The following is a 19,341-nucleotide window of genomic DNA, read 5'->3' on the forward strand; positions in this document are numbered from 1 at the left end:
GATTTTCATGCTTATTAAATCATTTACTGGTTTATTTCTTTACTTCTATGCAATGCTACTTCATTCCCCTTTTAGACACTTGTTTTGCATGTACCACATGAGCTCAAAAACAGAGCGAAGGATGACTCATCGGACTGTATGACCACAGTTCACGTGTTCTTTGCACCACTTCACTTGCAAAATGGACATTTTTAAATGTAATAAGAGGTTAAAGCACTGCAACCCTACTATTGTGTGTCTCTCTCTGAAGTTCTCAATAGACTGTTTTGATGAAACTTACTGCTCAATTAAGCCTTGGATTGACATTTACAGTCAGTTGATTAAAAGTCAGTTTTTCTCTTGCATGTCAAAACAAAGAGCAGACATTTTGGTGTTCATGGTGCAAACTGCTGGGATCGCTGAGGCTGAGATTGTTCAACGTAACAAACAAACGAGGCAGTTTTGGCTCTGAAAGCCTATTATGAAAACCTGTGTCAAACCAATTACCTTCAGCTTGCTCTGTTTCCGTAATTTACATTAGCTGGACAGCATGTTTGTGGATACAGATTCTGAGTGGAGACCAGGAGAGTTCGAAAAACCACATAATTGCCTAAAGAGAAAACAGAAAACATTGACTTTTATTCATTTGGCAGATGTTTATCCCACATTCTCATTCTCTCAATCCCCTTAATTAATCTAATTCTAAACTCTCCTGAAATTAGATATTGGGGTATTATTGGTATAGGAGTATTATACTCATTGGATTCTACTTTTCAAGACTACTTTAAACAACCCTTTAATTTCTGTCAACTAATTTTATTAGCCTAAACAATTCAGGGAGGCAAGAACTTGAAACAAATAAAAGTTATTTAGGCTTTGGCATGACTAATGAATAATTAACGACAACAATAATTAACAATCACTATGATAAATGTTTTAGCTGGGACCAAACAAGCTCATTTAGCTTCCTTAGTGCAGTGCTTAGTGATTCATGCTATTTAACCTGTGATGTGATATGACCAAATACAGACCTTGACATGCACAGTGACAGAGAGTTTCAGTATGAACAGTTCACGTGTTATGGGGAAATGGCTCCATCTGTTGGCACAATGCAGCAGTGACAGGTTACCACAGACACCTCACCACAGAAAAAAGGAAAAAGAAGAAGTCGAGTCACTATTACGAAATCACAAAGGGGGAAAAAAACATATTTTTGCTCATTTTAAAAGTGTTTTAAAGGCTGAGAATAAAGAGAGTGGCTCCTCATTTATTTCTAAGACAAGCACCACCACCGCACCCTGCGCTCTATGAACAGGCGATTAAACGGGTGGTCCAATAAAGGTAATCAGCTAAACTGAAAGTTAGTTAGGTTAGCGGACGCTCCCTCCCTCTCTCCTCCCCCTCCTAAACTCTCACCCATCAGCGTGACCTAAATCACATTACATTTACACCGGCTTTCATCATACGCACTGACAGATATCCTGGTCTGAGCTGAACGGGCCTTGACAGCAACACAGAGCAGCGAAAACTGACCAACAAGTGAATCATGGAAACCAGCGCAGAAACCGCACCTGCTTCTTCATGGACTGATTGTTCTGTAATAAAGCGGATCCGCATGTTGGTCCCTGTTGGTTTCAAGAAAGAAATAAAAGAGTTGTCTAAACTAGCCGGACCAGTGGTAAGTAGCGTGGATTTCCTAAATGTAAGGTTCCAGTCAGTATGAGGATCAATGGTCGAATTAAATTAACATCTATTTACTGATGTGGTGAATATGGACTACAGTCAGTGAAGCTAACATTGGAGGCAGTAGCAAATGACGTCACCATCACTCAGATCACAAAGTGACACTTTTACAACCAACAGTCTAAGTCTCAAAGTTATTAAAAAACAAAAGGAAAAGCAGCGAATTCTCACATTTGAGAACCATTCAGTGAAATGTTCCTGTTAATCAGTTATTGTTATGTGTGAATTAAACCTTTATTTGGAAAGTAGCTAGTAATTATAGCTAAATGTAGTAAAAGTAGAATATTTCCCTCTGAAATCTAGTAGAGAACAGAGGAAACATGGTATGAAAAGAAAAGACTCAAGTAAAGCAAAAGTACCTCAAATTTGTGCCTTAGCGCAGTAATTGAGCGATTGTTCCTACCACTGGAAGCTGGTACTACTCAGGTTGGTGTAGAACACTAATTAACAGTTACTAATAGAATAATCAGTGACTTTTTGTTGTTCCAAATACTTTGGATTCATTTTTTTGCTTTTTCTCCTCAGATAATGGCCCAATTCATGAGTTTTGCAGTGAGTTTTGTTAGTACTGTTTTCTGTGGTCACCTGGGGAGGATAGAGCTGGCAGCAGTTTCTTTGGCCACAGCAGTAAGTACAGCATAGTAATGTTATCACAGTGAAAGTTAAAGCAGGAGAACAACACAACATAACCCACCAATGTTTGTGTTATATCCTCAGGTGGTTAATGTTACGGGTGTATCTGTTGGAGTTGGTCTGTCAGCAGCATGTGATACTCTGATTTCTCAGGTATGCGCCTCTATCACTGTCACACATGAGTTCTCGATGTTGAGATGAGTCTTGCAAAAATAAAGAACAATGTAATAAGAATTAAGAACATACTGTGATTCCAGACCTTTGGGAGCCACAACCTCCTGAGAGTTGGGGTTATTCTGCAGCGGGCGATCCTTATTTTGTTACTGGCCTGTTTCCCCTGCTGGGCGATCCTTATTAACACAGAACTCATTCTGTTGGCTGTCAAACAGGAACCAGAGGTGGCCAGGTCAGCTGTATCAAAATTCACTTTGTTTCTCGTCTTTTAGATTGTTGTTTTTGTTTTTCATTCTTTCTTTCTGTATTTACTACTGAAGAGTATATTTGTTTTGGTGCTGATGGAGAATTTCCATCTAGGTTGTCTCAGCTGTATGTGAAGATCTTTATGCCCGCACTTCCCGTGAGTATTTCAAACCTCACAGCATGAAACACGTGTTGTCTGTTTGAAGTTTGTTTTCTACACTTTGCTCAGTGCCTGCTGGGATCATTTACTTTAGGTAGTAATGAGCAGTTCTAAAAATACATATGTAGTGATGCCTGTTGTGTCCAAATATATGCAGAGATTGTTTTGTTTTTTTATGTGTTTCTTTGTGGTTCTATCTAGGCTACGTTCATGTATTCATTACAAACAAGATACCTGCAAAACCAGGTAAGTCCTTTACTGTTCAGTATCACCGCTGAGCTGAAATAAACATAGTTTTTTGAAAACATACAGCCTGTGTTTTGTTTCCTTTTATCTGCAAAAGGATGTACAGGAATACAAATTCTATGAGTCATCCCTCATTGGCTGTAGTGTCGTGCTAGGTTGCATCTTGCCGTGACTACAGTGTATATCATCTGAATTCAGATGGCGATGAAGTCAGGGATTGCTGAACTTAACGTGTGTGAAACAACAAACCTCCATTTGGACCGAATTACTTGATTTCTTTTTGTTCTTCTCATCCAGCTCAGTCATAACATTGCACAGTAATTCACCTGTTTTGCTACATTGGGAAAACATTTCAAGCCCTTAAGGGCCTCACTTTGCCAGTGTCTAATAAGGATACAGTAACATGTGACTCTTCTCCTTTAGGGCATCATATGGCCACAGGTAATCACAGGCGTTGTGGTCAATCTTCTCAACGCTCTCAGCAACTACATCTTTCTTCACCCGTTAAATCTGGGAGTAGCGTGAGTATTGGTTGCTGAACTGCAAATCGCTCAGTGACACCACTACTGCACATAACTAACACTGTGCAAATGCTAAATGTGTTTTACAGAGGTTCTGCTATTGCCAACACCATTTCCCAGTTCTCCATGGCTGGGATACTCTTTGCTTATATTGTTTGGAAAGGTCTTCATAAGGCCACCTGGGGAGGTGAGTGCAGTATTTGCATTGGAGGGTAGTGACATTGCAAATAACCAGGTTCCATCTGTTTTCCTCAGCATGTGTTAATAAGTTACAGTGATGAAGACAGCTCAGAGTGGTAGACTTGTGGTTTATTGAGTTGTAGCTCATCTCAAAGTTTTCTATTAACAAATGTGGAAAAATACTCTTAGTTAATGATGTTGAAGGAAAGAAATCTTAACACCTTTCTCAGAGACAGACTTCTGTCCATTCAAGGCTGTGTGTGCACAGCAGGTTGCAGCTGAATGTTTGTGATGAGCCAAGCAGCTTGTTCATTCCTTTCAGTTTCATTTCGGCTGACCAGCTTTTTGATGAATAGTATTTTGTCCTCCTTTTGCCAAGCAAGTTTTTTAAATGAAACATTTAAGCCCATTTACATTCTTTGTTGGAAGTTAAGTAAGTAATTGTGCGTTGTGGATGGGCAGACAGACAGACTGATGATTTGGCAGTATAACTGAATGATTGATTGGTTCACTGTTTGACCACACAGGCTGGTCTAAGGAGTGTCTGCAGGACTGGGGCTCATACATCCACTTGGCTATCCCCAGCATGGTCATGTTGTGTGTTGAGTGGTGGACATATGAGATTGGAAGTTTTCTGGCAGGTGATGTCACTTTGGCCACTCTCATGTTTCCAAATCATTTGTGCGAATTTAAGTTGGACTGAAATCTAACATCTCTTTGTTATTGACAGGTCTGATAAATGAGGTAGAACTTGGAGCTCAATCGGTTGTATACCAACTGGCAAATGTTGCATACATGGTAATTTTCCTCCTCTACCAAATACCAAGTATACATCAAACTGTTATTGTAAGAATTGAATCTCAACATGTTAATATGTATGTTTGGCATTAGCTCCCTATGGGCTTCAGTATAGCAGGCAGTGTAAAAGTTGGAAATGCCTTGGGAGCGGGAGACACAGAGCAGGCCAAGCTGTCTGCTAAACTGACGATGTTCTGTGCAGGTCAGTCAACTCTTATACACTACTTCTATGCTCCGTGTTAAAACAAAATGACATGTACTGGAGAAGATAATGCTACAGTTATTGTTGTATCGTTCTGATTTAACTTGGTGCAAGTGTAATTAGTGTAAGATGAGCTCAGAGCTTAAAGGTACATCATGCATCAATTCTTGGTTTCTGTTTGTAAGCACAACCAGTGAGCAATTCGGGAGAAATTGTTGAATCTCATTCCCAGGTCGTTAAATCGCCACCAATCCAAAACATCAGCCCAGGATGGTTGAAAAAAATAAGAAAACACAGGCATGGGACATTGATGATTGAGAGGGGCTATTTTTTTGCGTGAATCTGTATAGAGTTTTTTGTTTGTTTGTTTGTTTTTTTTTCATGTTATGCTTTTAAAGAACAAACAATGTGAGGAAAACGCTGAGTGGAAGATGGTGTAACTTATGGGGTCCCCTGCACCAGAATATCAAGTTCTACAACTCTGCTCCAGCTACTCATTAGCCAGCAATATTAGACTGTGGTTGTCCTTAGTGTGAATATACAATAGAAAAGAAAACAAGCACATTTTGAGTTTTGAAACTGTTTGATAACTAACTCTGTTTCTCTTTACCACAGTGTCAGTATCTGTATGTATGTCAGTTCTCATTGGGGGCCTGAAGAATCATATCTCTTATGTCTTTACAGATGATGAGTGAGTATATATCTTAAACATATCTTATGTTAACGTGTTTTTGAAAAACACAATGTTTTCTTATGGGATGTTATGTTAACACATGCAGAGTCATTGTCAAGACTGAAAGAGAAAACAAATGTCTTATAAGACCTTTCACCATTACGTGAATGATTGTTTCCATAGTAAACAGCGAACTTTGCCCTCATATTCTTTTACAGTTTAACTTAAAGTAAATGTCACTGTGCTCAGTTCTGCTCAGCAGCATCATTGTGGTTAATGACTATTTGCTCAGCGATACTAGTATCACATACAGCATATCATGTAGAATATAACCTGTATATGTTTCACTGTTGAAATATAACAAACAAAAATTTAATGATGAAAAATGAAAATTTAAGTCACCTCTGTCACAGTGTCAAGACATACATTTTGAGTCACTCCTCTTTCAGACAAATCAGGGAAAGGGTTGCTGATGTTATTGCTTTTTATGCTCCATTCATCCTCCTGGATGCAGTATCAGTAAGTACCTCTGCCATGATGTCCAAACAAGATCTCGTGACATACCCATGTATTATTTCATTTGGGAAACGTGCTGGGTGCCTGTTTTTGTCAAGTCTGACCACGTCTGTATTTGTTCTGTTTGCGTGACTAGGCTGCCTCTGGGGGCATTATAAGAGGAGCAGGTAAACAGAGAATTGGAGCTATTTGCAACACTTTGGGATTTTATGGAATTGGTTTTCCTATTGGAGTGCCACTGATGTTTGTAGCCAAATTAGGAATCAAGGGTAAGATCTAAAACAGAGATGATTCTAGCCTTCAGCTGGTTTTAGCCAAATTGTTGCCTAAGTAGTAATTTTTTGTCTTATTTTAGAAAGAGATGCGCCACGGCATCAACATCTACAGTATTTACTATTCTTAAAGTGAGATGTAAACTCTCTTTTTCCCTCAGGCCTGTGGACAGGTTTGTTTACCTGTGTGTTTCTGCAGTCCTCGTTTCTGATTTTCTACCTGATAAGATTGAACTGGAAGAAAGTAACAGTCGAGGTTGGTATCCAAAAGTAAATCTTCATATTCAGAATGGCCTTAGGATACTTCTTTATGAATAAACATTTACACATTTTTTTTTCTTCCAGGCTCAAATCAGAGCGGGAGTGTGTGGGAGCTCCACAGACACAAGTAAGAGAGGCTGTGCAGCAACTAAAGCATTTTATTCTCTTAAAGAAAAAAAAGAAAAAAGAAAACATTTATCCTGTACAGCAAATGAAATGATTCTTCCTCAGCAGCCAGTTTAAACTATAAGGAATGTAGTTTCCTTATATCCTGTAGTTTTTATGGTGGTACACTTGTGTTACTAAAATAATGCATGTAGCACCTTTTAAGTGTTATTGCAAAGTTCTTTCCCTCCTGTGAACATATTTCAGTATATATAATGTTTCTGACTCAATTCAGTGGTAAAATCATTGGGAATTTGAATGTGTTTTTCCTCACAGAACCCAGGAGTCACGGTTTCACTTCAGGTTTCTATTAATGCTAAAAAAAAAATAATAAAAAAAAATAACCAAAACATTAATAACTTGTTAACTAAAAGTGGTTTAATTTGAATAATTCATTTTTGACAAAAATGTCAGCCAGAAGCTTGTAATTCTAAGGATACAATCTAGTATTTTTCAGTAACACATTTGGCACATTTATCACATTTGAATATAACATTTGAATTTGTATGCCCAGGTCCCCAACTAGATGATTCAGGGAACTCACGGGACTTCACGGACATCATGGATCTGAATGAAACTGAGGTGGAACCGGCAGAAAAACCAGTGGAGGAGGAGGGGCTCCCTCACAGGACTCTGGTTCTGCGCAGGGGCTTTGCTCTGGCTGCCATGCTGTTCATCCTGGCTGCTGGAATCATTACGAACCTACTGATCACGAACTTGGTTACATGAACATGGGGAAAAGTGTGTTGTATTCAGTGAGGTAACCCCTAAGCCAACTGTGCGCAGTATGATGCAGATGTTTGCATTGCAGGATGTGAAAGCAGGGCATGCAGGAGGAATGTAGAAGTGCATGTGAGCAGAAAGTAGACAGGAAGTGAAATGATCGATGATCAGTGAAGAAATCTCTCAAAGCAAATTACTACTCTTGAACCACTCATTCACTGTGAATGTGCCAATGATCGGCTCACAGCTACATTCTGTCAAAGAGTCAAACTAGAGAGTCTGACTGTCTTTGTTTTTAATACATTAAACAGAATTTGGTGGTTATCTTTGACTGTCAAGGTGTTACTCTTCATTCTGGACCAGCACAGTAGAGAAAATTTGATTAGGAGTATGTGTAGCATTGATGCAGGCCAAAGTGAAGTTGGCCTCTAAAGGCGCAGTCTCTGGGACGAGGAGGCGCACACTTGCTCCCACGGCTAGAAGTCCAACTGCTACAAACATAGTGAAGCCTCGCCTGAGGATCAGCTGTGTGACAGAGAGATGGCCAGCCTTCAGCTCCTGGACCACATGTCCACCCTGCATCTCCGTGTTCCCGTCATGGCACTCAGTGCTCACGGACATGTAGCCGTCCACTGACTTGGAGGAAAAGATATTGTCCATGACTTTATTACTTTAGGAAGCAAACTAAATCAATGGATAGCAAAAATGAAAATTTAGATAAAACAATAACAAATGAAACTTAAATTAAATTTAGATTAAATGTTGTATACCTACAGTGTCTGACTGGGCAGCTGCACTTGATAATGTCATGTGTAAGTTTCTCTGTCCACGGACCACAGCCTGCAAAAAAGCAGAATCATCCAACTCATATTCCTAACGCAACAAGTCGCTTCTGAAAGCTCAATGACTTATTCTGTATAAGAGTTTTAGCACACCTCATCTGTTATTTGCTTCCAGTTGAGCTTGAAGATGACAATTATGTAGAAGGTGGATTGTAGGATGACACAAACAAGCAGTCCCAGCCAAAAACCTGCAGACAAAAAGTAGTCTGTCAGAAGCACAGCAGGCTTCACATTAAAATAGAAAAAAGAAAAGAAAGGTAGGGACAGTAAAGTCGCTTAGTGCAGTCACCTAAAATTCTCAGTTTTGCAACAAACATTAAAGTGACACTCAGAGCGAGTCCTATGCAGTAGTATCCAATGAGATTAGCCACAGCTGGTATCTTCTGTTTGCCTGTGCCCAAGAAGATGCCCGTGCACACACACTAGGATGTAAACAGACAAATCTGTAATTATCATTTGCTCTCACTCCATTGGCCAACATGTATTAACATCTAGATGGATAAACATGTTGTATGAACATTGTAACATTTTGACTTATTTGTCAATGAAAATATATTTGTTGTGCTGACAGGAAAAGGTGCAAGACTCACCACAAGAGCATCAAAGAACTGAAGGAAACAGTAAGCATTCATCAAGTGTGAGACCAGACCTATGATCTTCCTGAAACAAGATTCAGGAAAGACAAAGATCTATTTTTCCTAAGCCAGACTTTGTATGTAGCAATAGCACTCAATCAACCACTGAATATCAAAATTATTGAAATATGAGCACAGCTGTAGAAGCTCACTCGTCAGAGGTGAAGATGAAGCCAATCTTGCTTTTAGCAGAACCGAGCACAAGACCTTCAGCAACTGCAAAGACACCTGGAAAAGTAGAGAGTAGAGAAAAAGTCAAAGTACTAAAAATGAACACTAGTCTCTTGCTTTGGAGCCTTATCCTGTTGATTGTATTTGGGTTATGTCACAGTGGCCAACAAAGCTGTTGTTCCGCATTGACAAACAATGCTCAGAAACAGTGGCCTTGTCTTTACTGGATTGCTTCAGGTGCAGCATATCCAGGTTTTTCAAAATGGTCTTATCCAGATTTCTAAAACCACAATAAGTTCTTTACATGAGAAACACATAACCAAGATTCCCCAAAAACCTAAACATAATTAATATACAAGTGCATAAACCACAAAACATTTCTAACTGACCTGCGAGAGTCAGGGATACCTTGCAGGTGAGGATGGCCCGGGCAGTGTCTCCTGCGCCGAGGGCATTACCCACTCGGGCACATGTTGCAGCTTGAATACCAAGAGGGAACTATTGAGAAAAAGTATGAAAAATGCTTAGTTCAGGCATGTTTAAAGAAACCTTTAAAAGTGAGAATGAGAAGCGCTGACTTGTAGTTAGTACCATGTAGGTTAAGAAAGCCACCATTATGACAGCATGTTGGGCTGCCAGCTCATCTTCACTCAGCATTCCTGATCACCAGAGGCAAATTACTTTAAGTTCTCATATGATTTGTTTAAATTAAATGACTTACTGATATGCAATATTTGGATTACCTGCAAAGAATCCACCAAACTCATAAACCCACCACTCAAAGCATCTCATTAATGCACTCGGAATGGCCAATTTCATGTAGGAGCCCCACTCCTGCAGTGACTCTAAAGACCAGCCTGCAGGGGGAGAGAGAAACTTATTTATGCCTAGAGAAAACCTTGGAGGATGAACAAAGTCGTCCATGGGATCATGAGTTCCCCACAAATATCTGCTAAATATAACTGTCCCTCACCTCCCCATGTTGTTACATGGAGCTTCTTCCAGCGAATGTAAGCAAACAGAAAAGTGCAGTTGTAAATGTGAGCCAGAGCATTAGCTGCTGCAGAGCCACTGTAAGACATGCACACAGATGTCACTGTGCAAACTGTTTTAATCAGATTTAATATGTTATACTGACATGCATGAGTTTACCTACCTAACGCCCAGATCCAGACAGTAAATAAAGACGTAGTTTGTCACCACATTTGCTATGTTTGCCATGGCGGAAGTGTACATTTGTGGCAGTATTATACCCTGAGTACACAAATGCCAGATGATGTGATTAATAACACCTTCCTCATAGGAAATTTAATTAGATTTTATAAGATTTACAACATTTGTATATGATGAAATACAGAGTGGGATCAACACACACAAGTGGACTCGGGTTTGGGATTTAACACACCTGGTTCTGCAGGTAAGACACCTGAAGAAATTGTAGAAACATTGCCTACAGAGAAGGGTTTTCAAAAGATGTATGTAAATCATATGTAACAATTTACTACACGGAAAAAAATCACAAAATAATAACTGAATATGTGTAGAATTTTTACTAAAGAGAAAAGTCACAACTCACTGGTACTGCAGGAAGGAAGCCTGTGATGTACAGCTGGGCTATTCTGAAATTAAGACACCAAATTCAGCTCAAATTAAAGAAAAACAAATCCTCAGGGTAATATATGCACTTATTCACCAGCTCAATCCAATTAATTTTCTATGTCAGGAGCAGGGAAGTAAACTATCAAGTTAACACTGCATTATTCAATAATTCTTTCCAAATTGAACAGAATCTCTGTGAGTTAGTTGTTTGTAGTGAAGATCCAACTCTGCAGCTCTGCAGCAGTTTTCTACACAGTCCTTCAAGATGCAGTTTGACATCTATGGTCAGTTGTGCACCATGCAGCAGCAGAAAGCAGCTGTGTTTACATTCGCTCTGATAATCCCACTGTCCCCACTCTGTTTGCCCAGAACCAAACAAGTAAAAACATAGTTGTCAAAGAAAACATTTTTTTCCCTTTACTGGGTGAGTTGATCTTTAAAGACATACAGCCCTGGAGCAGAATTAGCACACCTAAACAGTGATATCAACTTGGCAGAGGTCATTTGATTGATATTTATAGATGAATTGTGTTCAATATGTTCTCTGAATCTGTGAGGACCAGAATGGTGTTTTTTGTTATAGTCAAGATACATCACTGGTAGTATTAGCAGCAGTGGTAGGCCTATTACTGCATGTCTGAGGCTGTTAGTTACCTGGTCACCTCAGGGTCCTGACCCAGGCACAGCAGGACGGCCCGAGCATTAATGAGGAGGGCCCAGCAGGGCAGACAGAATATCAGGAGAATGATGATGCCCCGCTGAAGGAGGACTCCCACCCGCAGCAGGTTCTTACTACCAAATGTCTGCACAACATTATGAACATTTCAGAGAGTAGGGCAAGGAAAACAGTAGGGGTCAATAAAAAAAATTCCAGTGTCATACATTATCAAATCAACAGAATTTTCTGTACCTGAGATACTAAAGTATCACACGCCAGTCCCAAACCAAATCCTGTTGCTGCAGTGGTAACGTTAATGGTCTGAAATGAATTAGAAACATACTTGAATGTGTCTGACGTGCACTTGAGGACAGTAATATTTCTGTGACATTGAAATCATGAGTCTTTTTCCGGTGATTGTGAGAGAATTATACACGTTATGTTGGTGTGTTTGCAAATTTTCTCCCTTGAAATTGCACTGCCAGCTGTCATTTCCTTGTGTTAGGGTCCATAAGTCTGTGGAATGTACAGATGACCACTTACAGCTGAAGCTAATCCATAGCCAGCCATCACTTCATTTCCCAGACGACCACAGAACATTGTAACCACAAATGGAAGCAGGTAATTGAGGATTCTAGAGAGCAACTGGAAAGACAAACATCGACAGCGGTGGATTTGATACAGCCACCAGTTAACAGGTAAAACATATTGCAAATAAACAGTAAACACAAGTTGCAGTGAATCATCACAACACTCAGACTTGGCAAATATGCTACAGACTGTCGTCCGTCAGGCAGGTTGCAGCGATTGTTAAGCCACAGTTTGAAACCTGCTAAACACTATTTCAAATCTATTGATTTTTCTTGTAAGTCTCAGACACCAAAGTCTGTTTTCCTGACATCTTAACCTTAGAAGACTGTAATCAATCTTCTTTTGTATGAATCAGCTTTTCAGCGAGGACAGCCTCAGTCCACACAGTCACTTACAGACATTGCAGGGTGCGTAAACAAGACCAGTCCTTACCAGAGGCCCGGTCATCCTCAGGATGTGGTACAGTTCCTCTCTGTGGGCCTGGGGAACCCTGCGGCGCACCCACCTGCAGCAGAAAAGCTTGTCACTGGTCGAGTCCATGTCTGCAGCACAAGATGCCAGTGTAAGTCCTTCAGCTGAAGTGCCCGTCTTTGAGTTTGATTAACGTATCTTAGTTGCTCTCCAGGATGTTGGAAAGGATGGAAGTCTTGTTGTGGTCACAGCTGCCCTGGAACTAAGCCAAGAATGTGAAAAAACAAGTGAAAGGAATGCAATTATAACAAAGTCTGAGATAGAGGACTTGAAAAGAAGAATCCTTAAATCTTGACCAGTTAAAAACGGAAAACACAATTCACTGCCTCTAGCTTGGTCAGTGAATAGATCATTCTCTTGATAAAACATTGTCAAGTTTTGCATCACTCCATATATGTAAACATTGACAGATTGGACTATGGGTATTGCTGAAGATTATTTAATCATTCCTTAGCTCACAGAAAGGCACAAAGTCAAAGAAATTCCAACATAAGTAGAATGAATAGTCACTGAAAAATAAATGTATTATGTTGAAACACTGAGAGTGTGTATTAATGAATTCATATCAGTTAATGGACATGAGTACATGAGAATAAGGAATGAGAAAGAATGATTATTCCAGTGTGCCTCATATGTACACCATTTTGTGACACGTCTCTTTATTATTGCATGGGGCTGTTTTCCAGGGATTGGGCTCGCCAGTGAAGGGAAAATCTTTATGCTTTAGCATACCAAGATATTTTGGACAATGCTATGCTTCCAACTTTGTGGCAACACTTTGGGGAAGGTCCTTTTCTATTCCAGAGCCTTGACCTCAACCTCATCCAACACCTTTGTGATGAACTGGAACGGAGATTGTGAACCAGACCTTTTTGTTCCAACATTAGTGCCTGACCTCACAAATGCTCTACTGCATGAATGGGCAAATATTTCCACAGAAGCACTCTTGTGGAAAGCCTTCCCAGAATAGTGGAAGTTGTGATAGTTGCAAGGGGGGGGGGGGCAACTCCATATTAATGTTTATGTATTTCTGATCCAATTTCATTAAAGTTTCTTTCTTTCTTTCTTTCTTTCTATGTATTTATTTTCCTTTCACTCTATTTTGCCTTTCCCATGGGCAACCATACAGCATCACCACTGGTGTAGTGAATTTGGTGAGAAGATGTGGGAGGAGGGGGACTTACTTGTTATGTTTGTGTCTAATAATGATTTGTATGGTTCTCATTTTTGTATTCTTTTTGTCTGATAATTTGCTGCTATTATACTTGTACAACTGTTTTTGGACAACTGCTTGTGTTTACAACTGTGTGGATATTAATGTAGCACAAGGGAATTTTTAGTGTGTGGGACCTTTTGTTCTTCTGCTCTTCATCCAGAACTCTGCTAAATTCTAACTTAAACTACTTACAAGTACTCACAGCTACCTTGAATAAGAACATGTAAGCGATAAGCACATTCAAATTCACCCCACAAAACTGCATTACTTTCTTTATTCAGCAAGATAGACCATGTATTCACATTTCTACAAACACCATTTTCTCTTCTACCAAAAGATGAAGGATGATTTTTCAGTAAGTCAGGACACATACGAGTTCTGAGAACCAGTAAAAACATCCCTAACTTGAATAAAACATTTATCAAGCAGAGTTGCTTTACAGGTCCACATGGCACAAGTGCAGATGAGAATAGAAACATGTCTCTTATCAAACAATAAATGAATTTCTTAAACATATCAGTTCAACCCCACACTCAGCTAGTACCAACCCACTTGCTAGTCTGCATAGTCCCAGTTCCACATTGATCATCATCTCCCTGTGGAAAGTTTGCTCTATGGCCAGGTTTGACTGCCGGGTGGGTGTTGTGCATCTTTGTTCCTCTGCTGTCTGCATCACACTCTGGCTGCCTCAGTCTCTCACCGATGATGCTGTAGCACTTCATCCTGCCAAATGGCACCTGTGCATCAACACTATCTCTGTTTAAACTTGCCCCAGCTTCCTTTTCCCCCACCTCATTGCCCTCAACTCTGACAAACACACATAGAAACCGCTTTCCAAATACAGTTGCATGATTCATTTTTCCATGAAGTCCTTGGCCAATTTCAGTCAAAGATAACAAGTCCACATGAGTCTAAAATTCAAAGTTTTAATGATATTCAACACAACCAATTACTTTATGATCCAAGCTTTAAAGGTTATCCTCATTTTGAAGGGGAACCCATACAGTAGAGAAAATTTGATCAGGACTGTATGTGGTATTGATCCAGGCCAAAGTAAAGTTGGCCTCTGAAGGCACAGTCTCTGGCAGGGAGACGAGGAAGTGCACACTTGCTCCCACAGCCAGAAGGCCAACTGCTGCAAACATAGTGAGGCCCCGCCGGAGGATCAGCTGTGTGTTGGAGAGACGGCCGTCCTTCACTTGCTGGACCTCATGTCCTCCTTCTGTCTTCTCATCTGTGCTCACAGGCACGTAGTCGTTCTCTGACTTGAAGAAGTATCATATATATATACCGCACTTTACTAAGTCACACGGGAGAGCACACATGCATGATAAAATGTTAAAGGAAAGTTGTGAGATATTTGGTAACTGATCATTCTGACACTGAAGTGTAATTTGAAGGGTAATTCCAGTATTACAGCCTGTTTTGTGGTACCATTCAAACTTGAAAATATGTTTGAAAAGTGCCTGGTTTAAAAAAAAAAGGAATTACCTGTGAGTGTTTTATAGATTACTTAGAAGACAAAATAGAAAAGGTCCATTGACAACAGCGTAAAGCGAGCTATAAAAAGCTGTATAGGTTGTTAGTGTTAAGAATAACAGGCCACTTACGTTCCCATTACTGACCGTTCGGTCAGCAATGTTGTTACCAGCAGCCGTGCTCGATAATGTCATCTTTTTCTGAGCTCTTTTCACAGCCTGCAAACAAACAGATACAAAAAAACATAACTGCCAATTTCCTCTTAATCATACCCTTATTGGATAGTAACTGAAATTTGCTAAATTTGTCTCAGCCCTTAAAATTAAACAAATTCTGTCGGTGGCCGTAAACAGCTGAGGCCCTGCGTGATCCTGATTGTTAGATTAGCCGGCAGAGTACCTCCTCTGTCATTCTCCTCCAGTTCAGCTTGAAGATGACTATGATGTAGAAGGTGGACTGTAAGATGACACAAATGAGCAGTCCCAGCCAAAAACCTGTGGAGAAAAAGAGAAATTAGCCTGTCAAAGGCACAGCAGGCCTCGCTTATAATAACCTGCTCTTTCAATGTAGTCATTTATTTCTCTTGAATGTCTATGAAAGTAGCAAAATACTTTATACAATTACCCACAACTCTCAGTTTTGCAACAAACATTAAAGTGACACTCAGAGCGAGTCCTATGCAGTAGTATCCAATGAGATTAGCCACAGCTGGTATCTTCTGTTTGCCCGTGCCCAAGAAGATGCCCGTGCACACACACTAGGATAGGGAAAAAACACATTTCAAATTTGACATATATGACTCGCTTTTGGCACAAGACTCCAAATAGACTTAACTCTGCACACAAGAAAGACTGGTAGACTTACCACAAGACCATCAAAGAACTGAAGAAAACAGTAAGCATTCATCAGATGGGAGACCAGACCTATGATCTTCCTGAAATGATAATTAAGATCATGTCTTAGCGTGGTAGCACTTGTACTCTAACAACCATAGCGTACAATTATTGAAATGTGCATGCAGCTTTACAGACTCACTCATCAGAGGTGAACATGAAGCCAATCACTGATTTGGTAGAGCCGAGCACAAGACCTTCAACAACTGCAAAGCTGCCTGGGAAAAAAGAGGAGCTTAAATGTTGAAGAAATCAAACATCAAATACTGATTTATTAATACACTTACTTACCTGCAAGAGCGAGTGACATCTTGCTGGTAAGAATGGCCCTGGCAGTGTCTCCTGCACCGAGTGCGTTACCAACTCGGGCACATGCTGCAGCTTGAATACCAAGTGGGAACTATGGATTTAGCAAAAGATATGAGAATAATACCTTCAGGAATCAGAAAGTATGAAGACTTGTTCCTAAGAGTGTTTAAAAGCTAAAGCACAGCTTAATTGAGACATATTAAGAGAGGACTTTTAATATGAAAATGAGAAGCTCTGACTTGTAGTTAGTACCATGTAGGTTATGAAAGCCACCATTATGACAGCATGTTGGGCTGCCAGCTCATCTTCACTCAGCATTCCTGATCACCAGAGACAAAGAAGAACGAACAAGTTTACAAGAAAAAGATCAGAGATGAGGCCCAGATAACATTGTTCTGCTCTGCTCATCATTTACTCAATGTGATTTTCACCATATTTGGATTACCTGCAAAGAATCCACCAAACTCATAAACCCACCATTCGAAACATGTCATCAGTGTGCTGGGAATGGCCAGTTTCATGTAGGAGCCCCACTCCTGCAGTGATTCTACAGACCAGCCTGCAGGGGGAGAGAGAAACTTATTTATGTAGTCTGAAAAAGATGGAGGATGAACAGAGTGATGCACAGGGAAACCATGAATATGAAATCCCTCACCTCCCCATGTTGTTACATGCAGCTTCTTCCACCAAATGTAAGCAAACAGCAAAGCGCAGATGTAAATCTGAGACAGAGTATTGGCTGCTGCAGATCCACTGTAAGACATGCACACGGATATCTTGATAACAATGTGGAATATTTTCATTCAGATTTATTGTGATACGTGTGAGATCACCTACCTAACACCCAGATTCAGCCAGTAAAGGAAGATGTAGTTTGTCACCACATTTGCTATGTTTGCCAGGGCAGCAGTGTACATTTGTGGCAGTATTATACCCTGAGTGCACAAACGCCAGATGATGCGAGTGAGTGCCACTTCTACCTTTTCCATCAGAAATGTAATTATTCTAATTATGACAATAGGTTTTGATTCACTGAAACAAAAGAACAGGGTACATGACATCACTGCACCTGGTTCTGCAAATAAGACACTTGAAGCTGGTGGAGAAACATTGCCTAAAAGACAAAAACATAAAAGCTCTTGCTGGTTTGAGGGAGTTGTTCCCATATACATTTCTGAAAACGTATTTGCATATAAAGATGAGAGCACAACTCACAGGAACAGCAGGAAGGAAGGCTGTAATATACAGCTGTGCGATTCTGAAAACAAGAAGCTGTATTTACGTCCAAGCAAACCATAATTCAAGGTGATAAGTTGTGTCTTAAGTCCAAGCTCATTTACTTCCTCTGCTACTGAAAAATGTATTCAAGTTTGCCTTTCAGGAGAAGTAATATTAAAAAGTTACTAAAGATGAATGCTGATGTGAGACTACACTAAATAATGCAGGAGTGGTGTGAGTGTATGACTGCTTTCCTTAGTCTTATAGGCTTAACACAGAATTAAAGAGGTCATTTAATCAGCATTTGGAATAAAGAGACTCTGTTTATGCTGAATCTGCTGCTGATTTGATTTCACGGAGATTGATTTCATGGTGAACTGAATGAGTGAGTGCATGAGGCTGTTAGTTACCTGGCCACCTCAGGGTCTTGACCCAGGCATAACAGGATGGCCTGGGAATTAATGAGGAGGCCCCAGCAGGGCAGACAGAATATCAGCAGGATGATGATCCCCCGCTGAAGGATCACTCCCACCCGCAGCAGATTCTTACCACCAAATGTCTGAATGACATCACAGGCTATGTTAATAATTTTAAAAAAAGAGAGAGGGAGTAGTGGGCAGTTGGAATATGGAGTCAGTGAAATTTAGTTTCCAAACCTGAGACACCAAAGTATCACATGCCAGTCCCAGACCACAACCTGTTGCTGCAGTTGTAACATTAATGGTCTGAAATAAACATGAAACATCGTTAAATAAGTCTGAGGTAGACTTCAGGACTCTGATGTAATCAAAGTATTTCTATGACTCATATGAGTAACTGCACAATATTGATTAAACCACTGGGTTTGTGAGAAAATTGTACAAGCTATCGTGAGAAGGTGAGTTCATGGTTGTAATATGTCATTTTCTCACTTGAAATTACATCTTCAGCTATAATTTCCTTGTGTTAGGCTCCACAAGCCCGTGAGACATACAGATGACCACTTACAGCTGAAGCTAATCCATAGCCAGCCATCACTTCATTTCCCAGACGCCCACAGAACATTGTAACCACAAATGGAAGCAGGTAATTGAGGATTCTAGAGAGCAGCTGGAAAGACAAACATCGACAGCAGTGCACTTGATAAATCTACCAGTTAACAGGTAATATATACTGTAAATTACAGTAAACATGAGTTGCAATTAATTATCATGGCACTCAGGCTATGTTTTGGCGAATATACCGCACTGTTGTGACTGTGGCAGGTTGCAGCTAGTGTTCAGCCACTGTTTGAAGCCTGTTAAACATTGCTTGGGTTTGGCTGATTTCTGTTTCCATAACTCTGGCACAAAGTCAGTTTTTCCTGACATTTTAAGCAAACCACTTTCATCAGTCCTCATTAACTTATTACAAAGGACAGCCTCAATCCACACAGTCGCTTGCAGACATCGCAGGGTATGAAACATGTCCAGTCCTTACCAGAGGCCCCGTCATTCTCAGGATGTGGTACAGTTCCTCTCTGTGGGCCTGGGGAACCCTGCGGCGCACCCACCTGCAGCAGAAAAGCTTGTCACTGGACGAGTCCATGTCTGCAGGATCAGAAGCTAGTGGCCGTTTTTCCACTAAAGAGCCTGTTCCTTTGATGCACTCCAGGAAGAGCGTTCACAACCGTTGTGTAAGTATTTCAACATCTCAGATGGTTACTATTTAATTTACTCAAAAAAGTTCTCATCGTGTGAAACAACTATACTGTGGAAACTTGTAACTTGTACAAAGTTCATCTTATGA

General features: G+C 40.2%; 3 protein-coding genes across 3 annotated transcripts; 1 reads left to right on the plus strand and 2 right to left on the minus strand.

Annotated features, from left to right (window-relative positions):
• Nucleotides 1-1,410: 1,410 nt before the first annotated feature.
• On the plus strand, nucleotides 1,411-7,511 carry slc47a3 (solute carrier family 47 member 3). Its single transcript, XM_046389464.1, has 17 exons — nucleotides 1,411-1,657; nucleotides 2,248-2,349; nucleotides 2,440-2,508; nucleotides 2,613-2,761; nucleotides 2,890-2,932; nucleotides 3,137-3,181; nucleotides 3,605-3,702; nucleotides 3,792-3,889; nucleotides 4,410-4,523; nucleotides 4,613-4,680; nucleotides 4,774-4,882; nucleotides 5,498-5,573; nucleotides 6,005-6,074; nucleotides 6,208-6,340; nucleotides 6,505-6,599; nucleotides 6,689-6,731; nucleotides 7,284-7,511. Exons 1-17 carry the CDS (start codon nucleotides 1,526-1,528, stop codon nucleotides 7,496-7,498), a joined length of 1,659 nt encoding a protein of 552 aa, XP_046245420.1. The 5' UTR covers nucleotides 1,411-1,525; the 3' UTR covers nucleotides 7,499-7,511.
• A 314-nt stretch (nucleotides 7,512-7,825) lies between these two features.
• Nucleotides 7,826-12,585, minus strand: LOC124059220 (multidrug and toxin extrusion protein 1-like; the record flags this gene model as incomplete). Its single annotated transcript, XM_046389060.1, has 17 exons — nucleotides 7,826-8,128; nucleotides 8,267-8,332; nucleotides 8,428-8,522; nucleotides 8,624-8,756; nucleotides 8,925-8,994; nucleotides 9,122-9,197; nucleotides 9,530-9,638; nucleotides 9,732-9,799; nucleotides 9,884-9,997; nucleotides 10,114-10,211; nucleotides 10,297-10,394; nucleotides 10,546-10,590; nucleotides 10,717-10,759; nucleotides 11,394-11,542; nucleotides 11,650-11,718; nucleotides 11,941-12,042; nucleotides 12,421-12,585. Coding segments are annotated over 17 exons (1,794 nt in total), but the record flags the coding sequence as incomplete, so codon positions are not given.
• Nucleotides 12,586-14,553: 1,968 nt separating this feature from the next.
• On the minus strand, nucleotides 14,554-19,215 carry LOC124059221 (multidrug and toxin extrusion protein 1-like; the record flags this gene model as incomplete). The annotated part of the gene is made up of 17 exons (XM_046389061.1): nucleotides 14,554-14,940; nucleotides 15,286-15,372; nucleotides 15,554-15,648; nucleotides 15,779-15,911; nucleotides 16,019-16,088; nucleotides 16,190-16,265; nucleotides 16,339-16,447; nucleotides 16,609-16,676; nucleotides 16,802-16,915; nucleotides 17,012-17,109; nucleotides 17,194-17,291; nucleotides 17,426-17,470; nucleotides 17,572-17,614; nucleotides 17,985-18,133; nucleotides 18,231-18,299; nucleotides 18,562-18,663; nucleotides 19,033-19,215. Coding segments are annotated over 17 exons (1,836 nt in total), but the record flags the coding sequence as incomplete, so codon positions are not given.
• Nucleotides 19,216-19,341: the final 126 nt, after the last annotated feature.

The sequence above is a fragment of the Scatophagus argus genome, chromosome 5, assembly GCF_020382885.2.
Source record: "Scatophagus argus isolate fScaArg1 chromosome 5, fScaArg1.pri, whole genome shotgun sequence".
Classification (NCBI taxonomy): Eukaryota; Metazoa; Chordata; class Actinopteri; family Scatophagidae; genus Scatophagus; species Scatophagus argus.

What these genes read in the sequence shown, in the direction of transcription:
- slc47a3 (XM_046389464.1), top strand. Translation starts at nt 1,526, where the DNA reads ATGGAAACCAGCGCAGAAACCGCACCTGCTTCTTCATGGACTGATTGT. An exon ending in TCTTTATGCCCGCACTTCCC is followed by an intron (nt 2,933 to 3,136) that starts GTGAGTATTTCA and finishes GGTTCTATCTAG; the next exon opens with GCTACGTTCATGTATTCATT. An exon ending in GGAAGAAAGTAACAGTCGAG is followed by an intron (nt 6,600 to 6,688) that starts GTTGGTATCCAA and finishes TTTTTCTTCCAG; the next exon opens with GCTCAAATCAGAGCGGGAGT.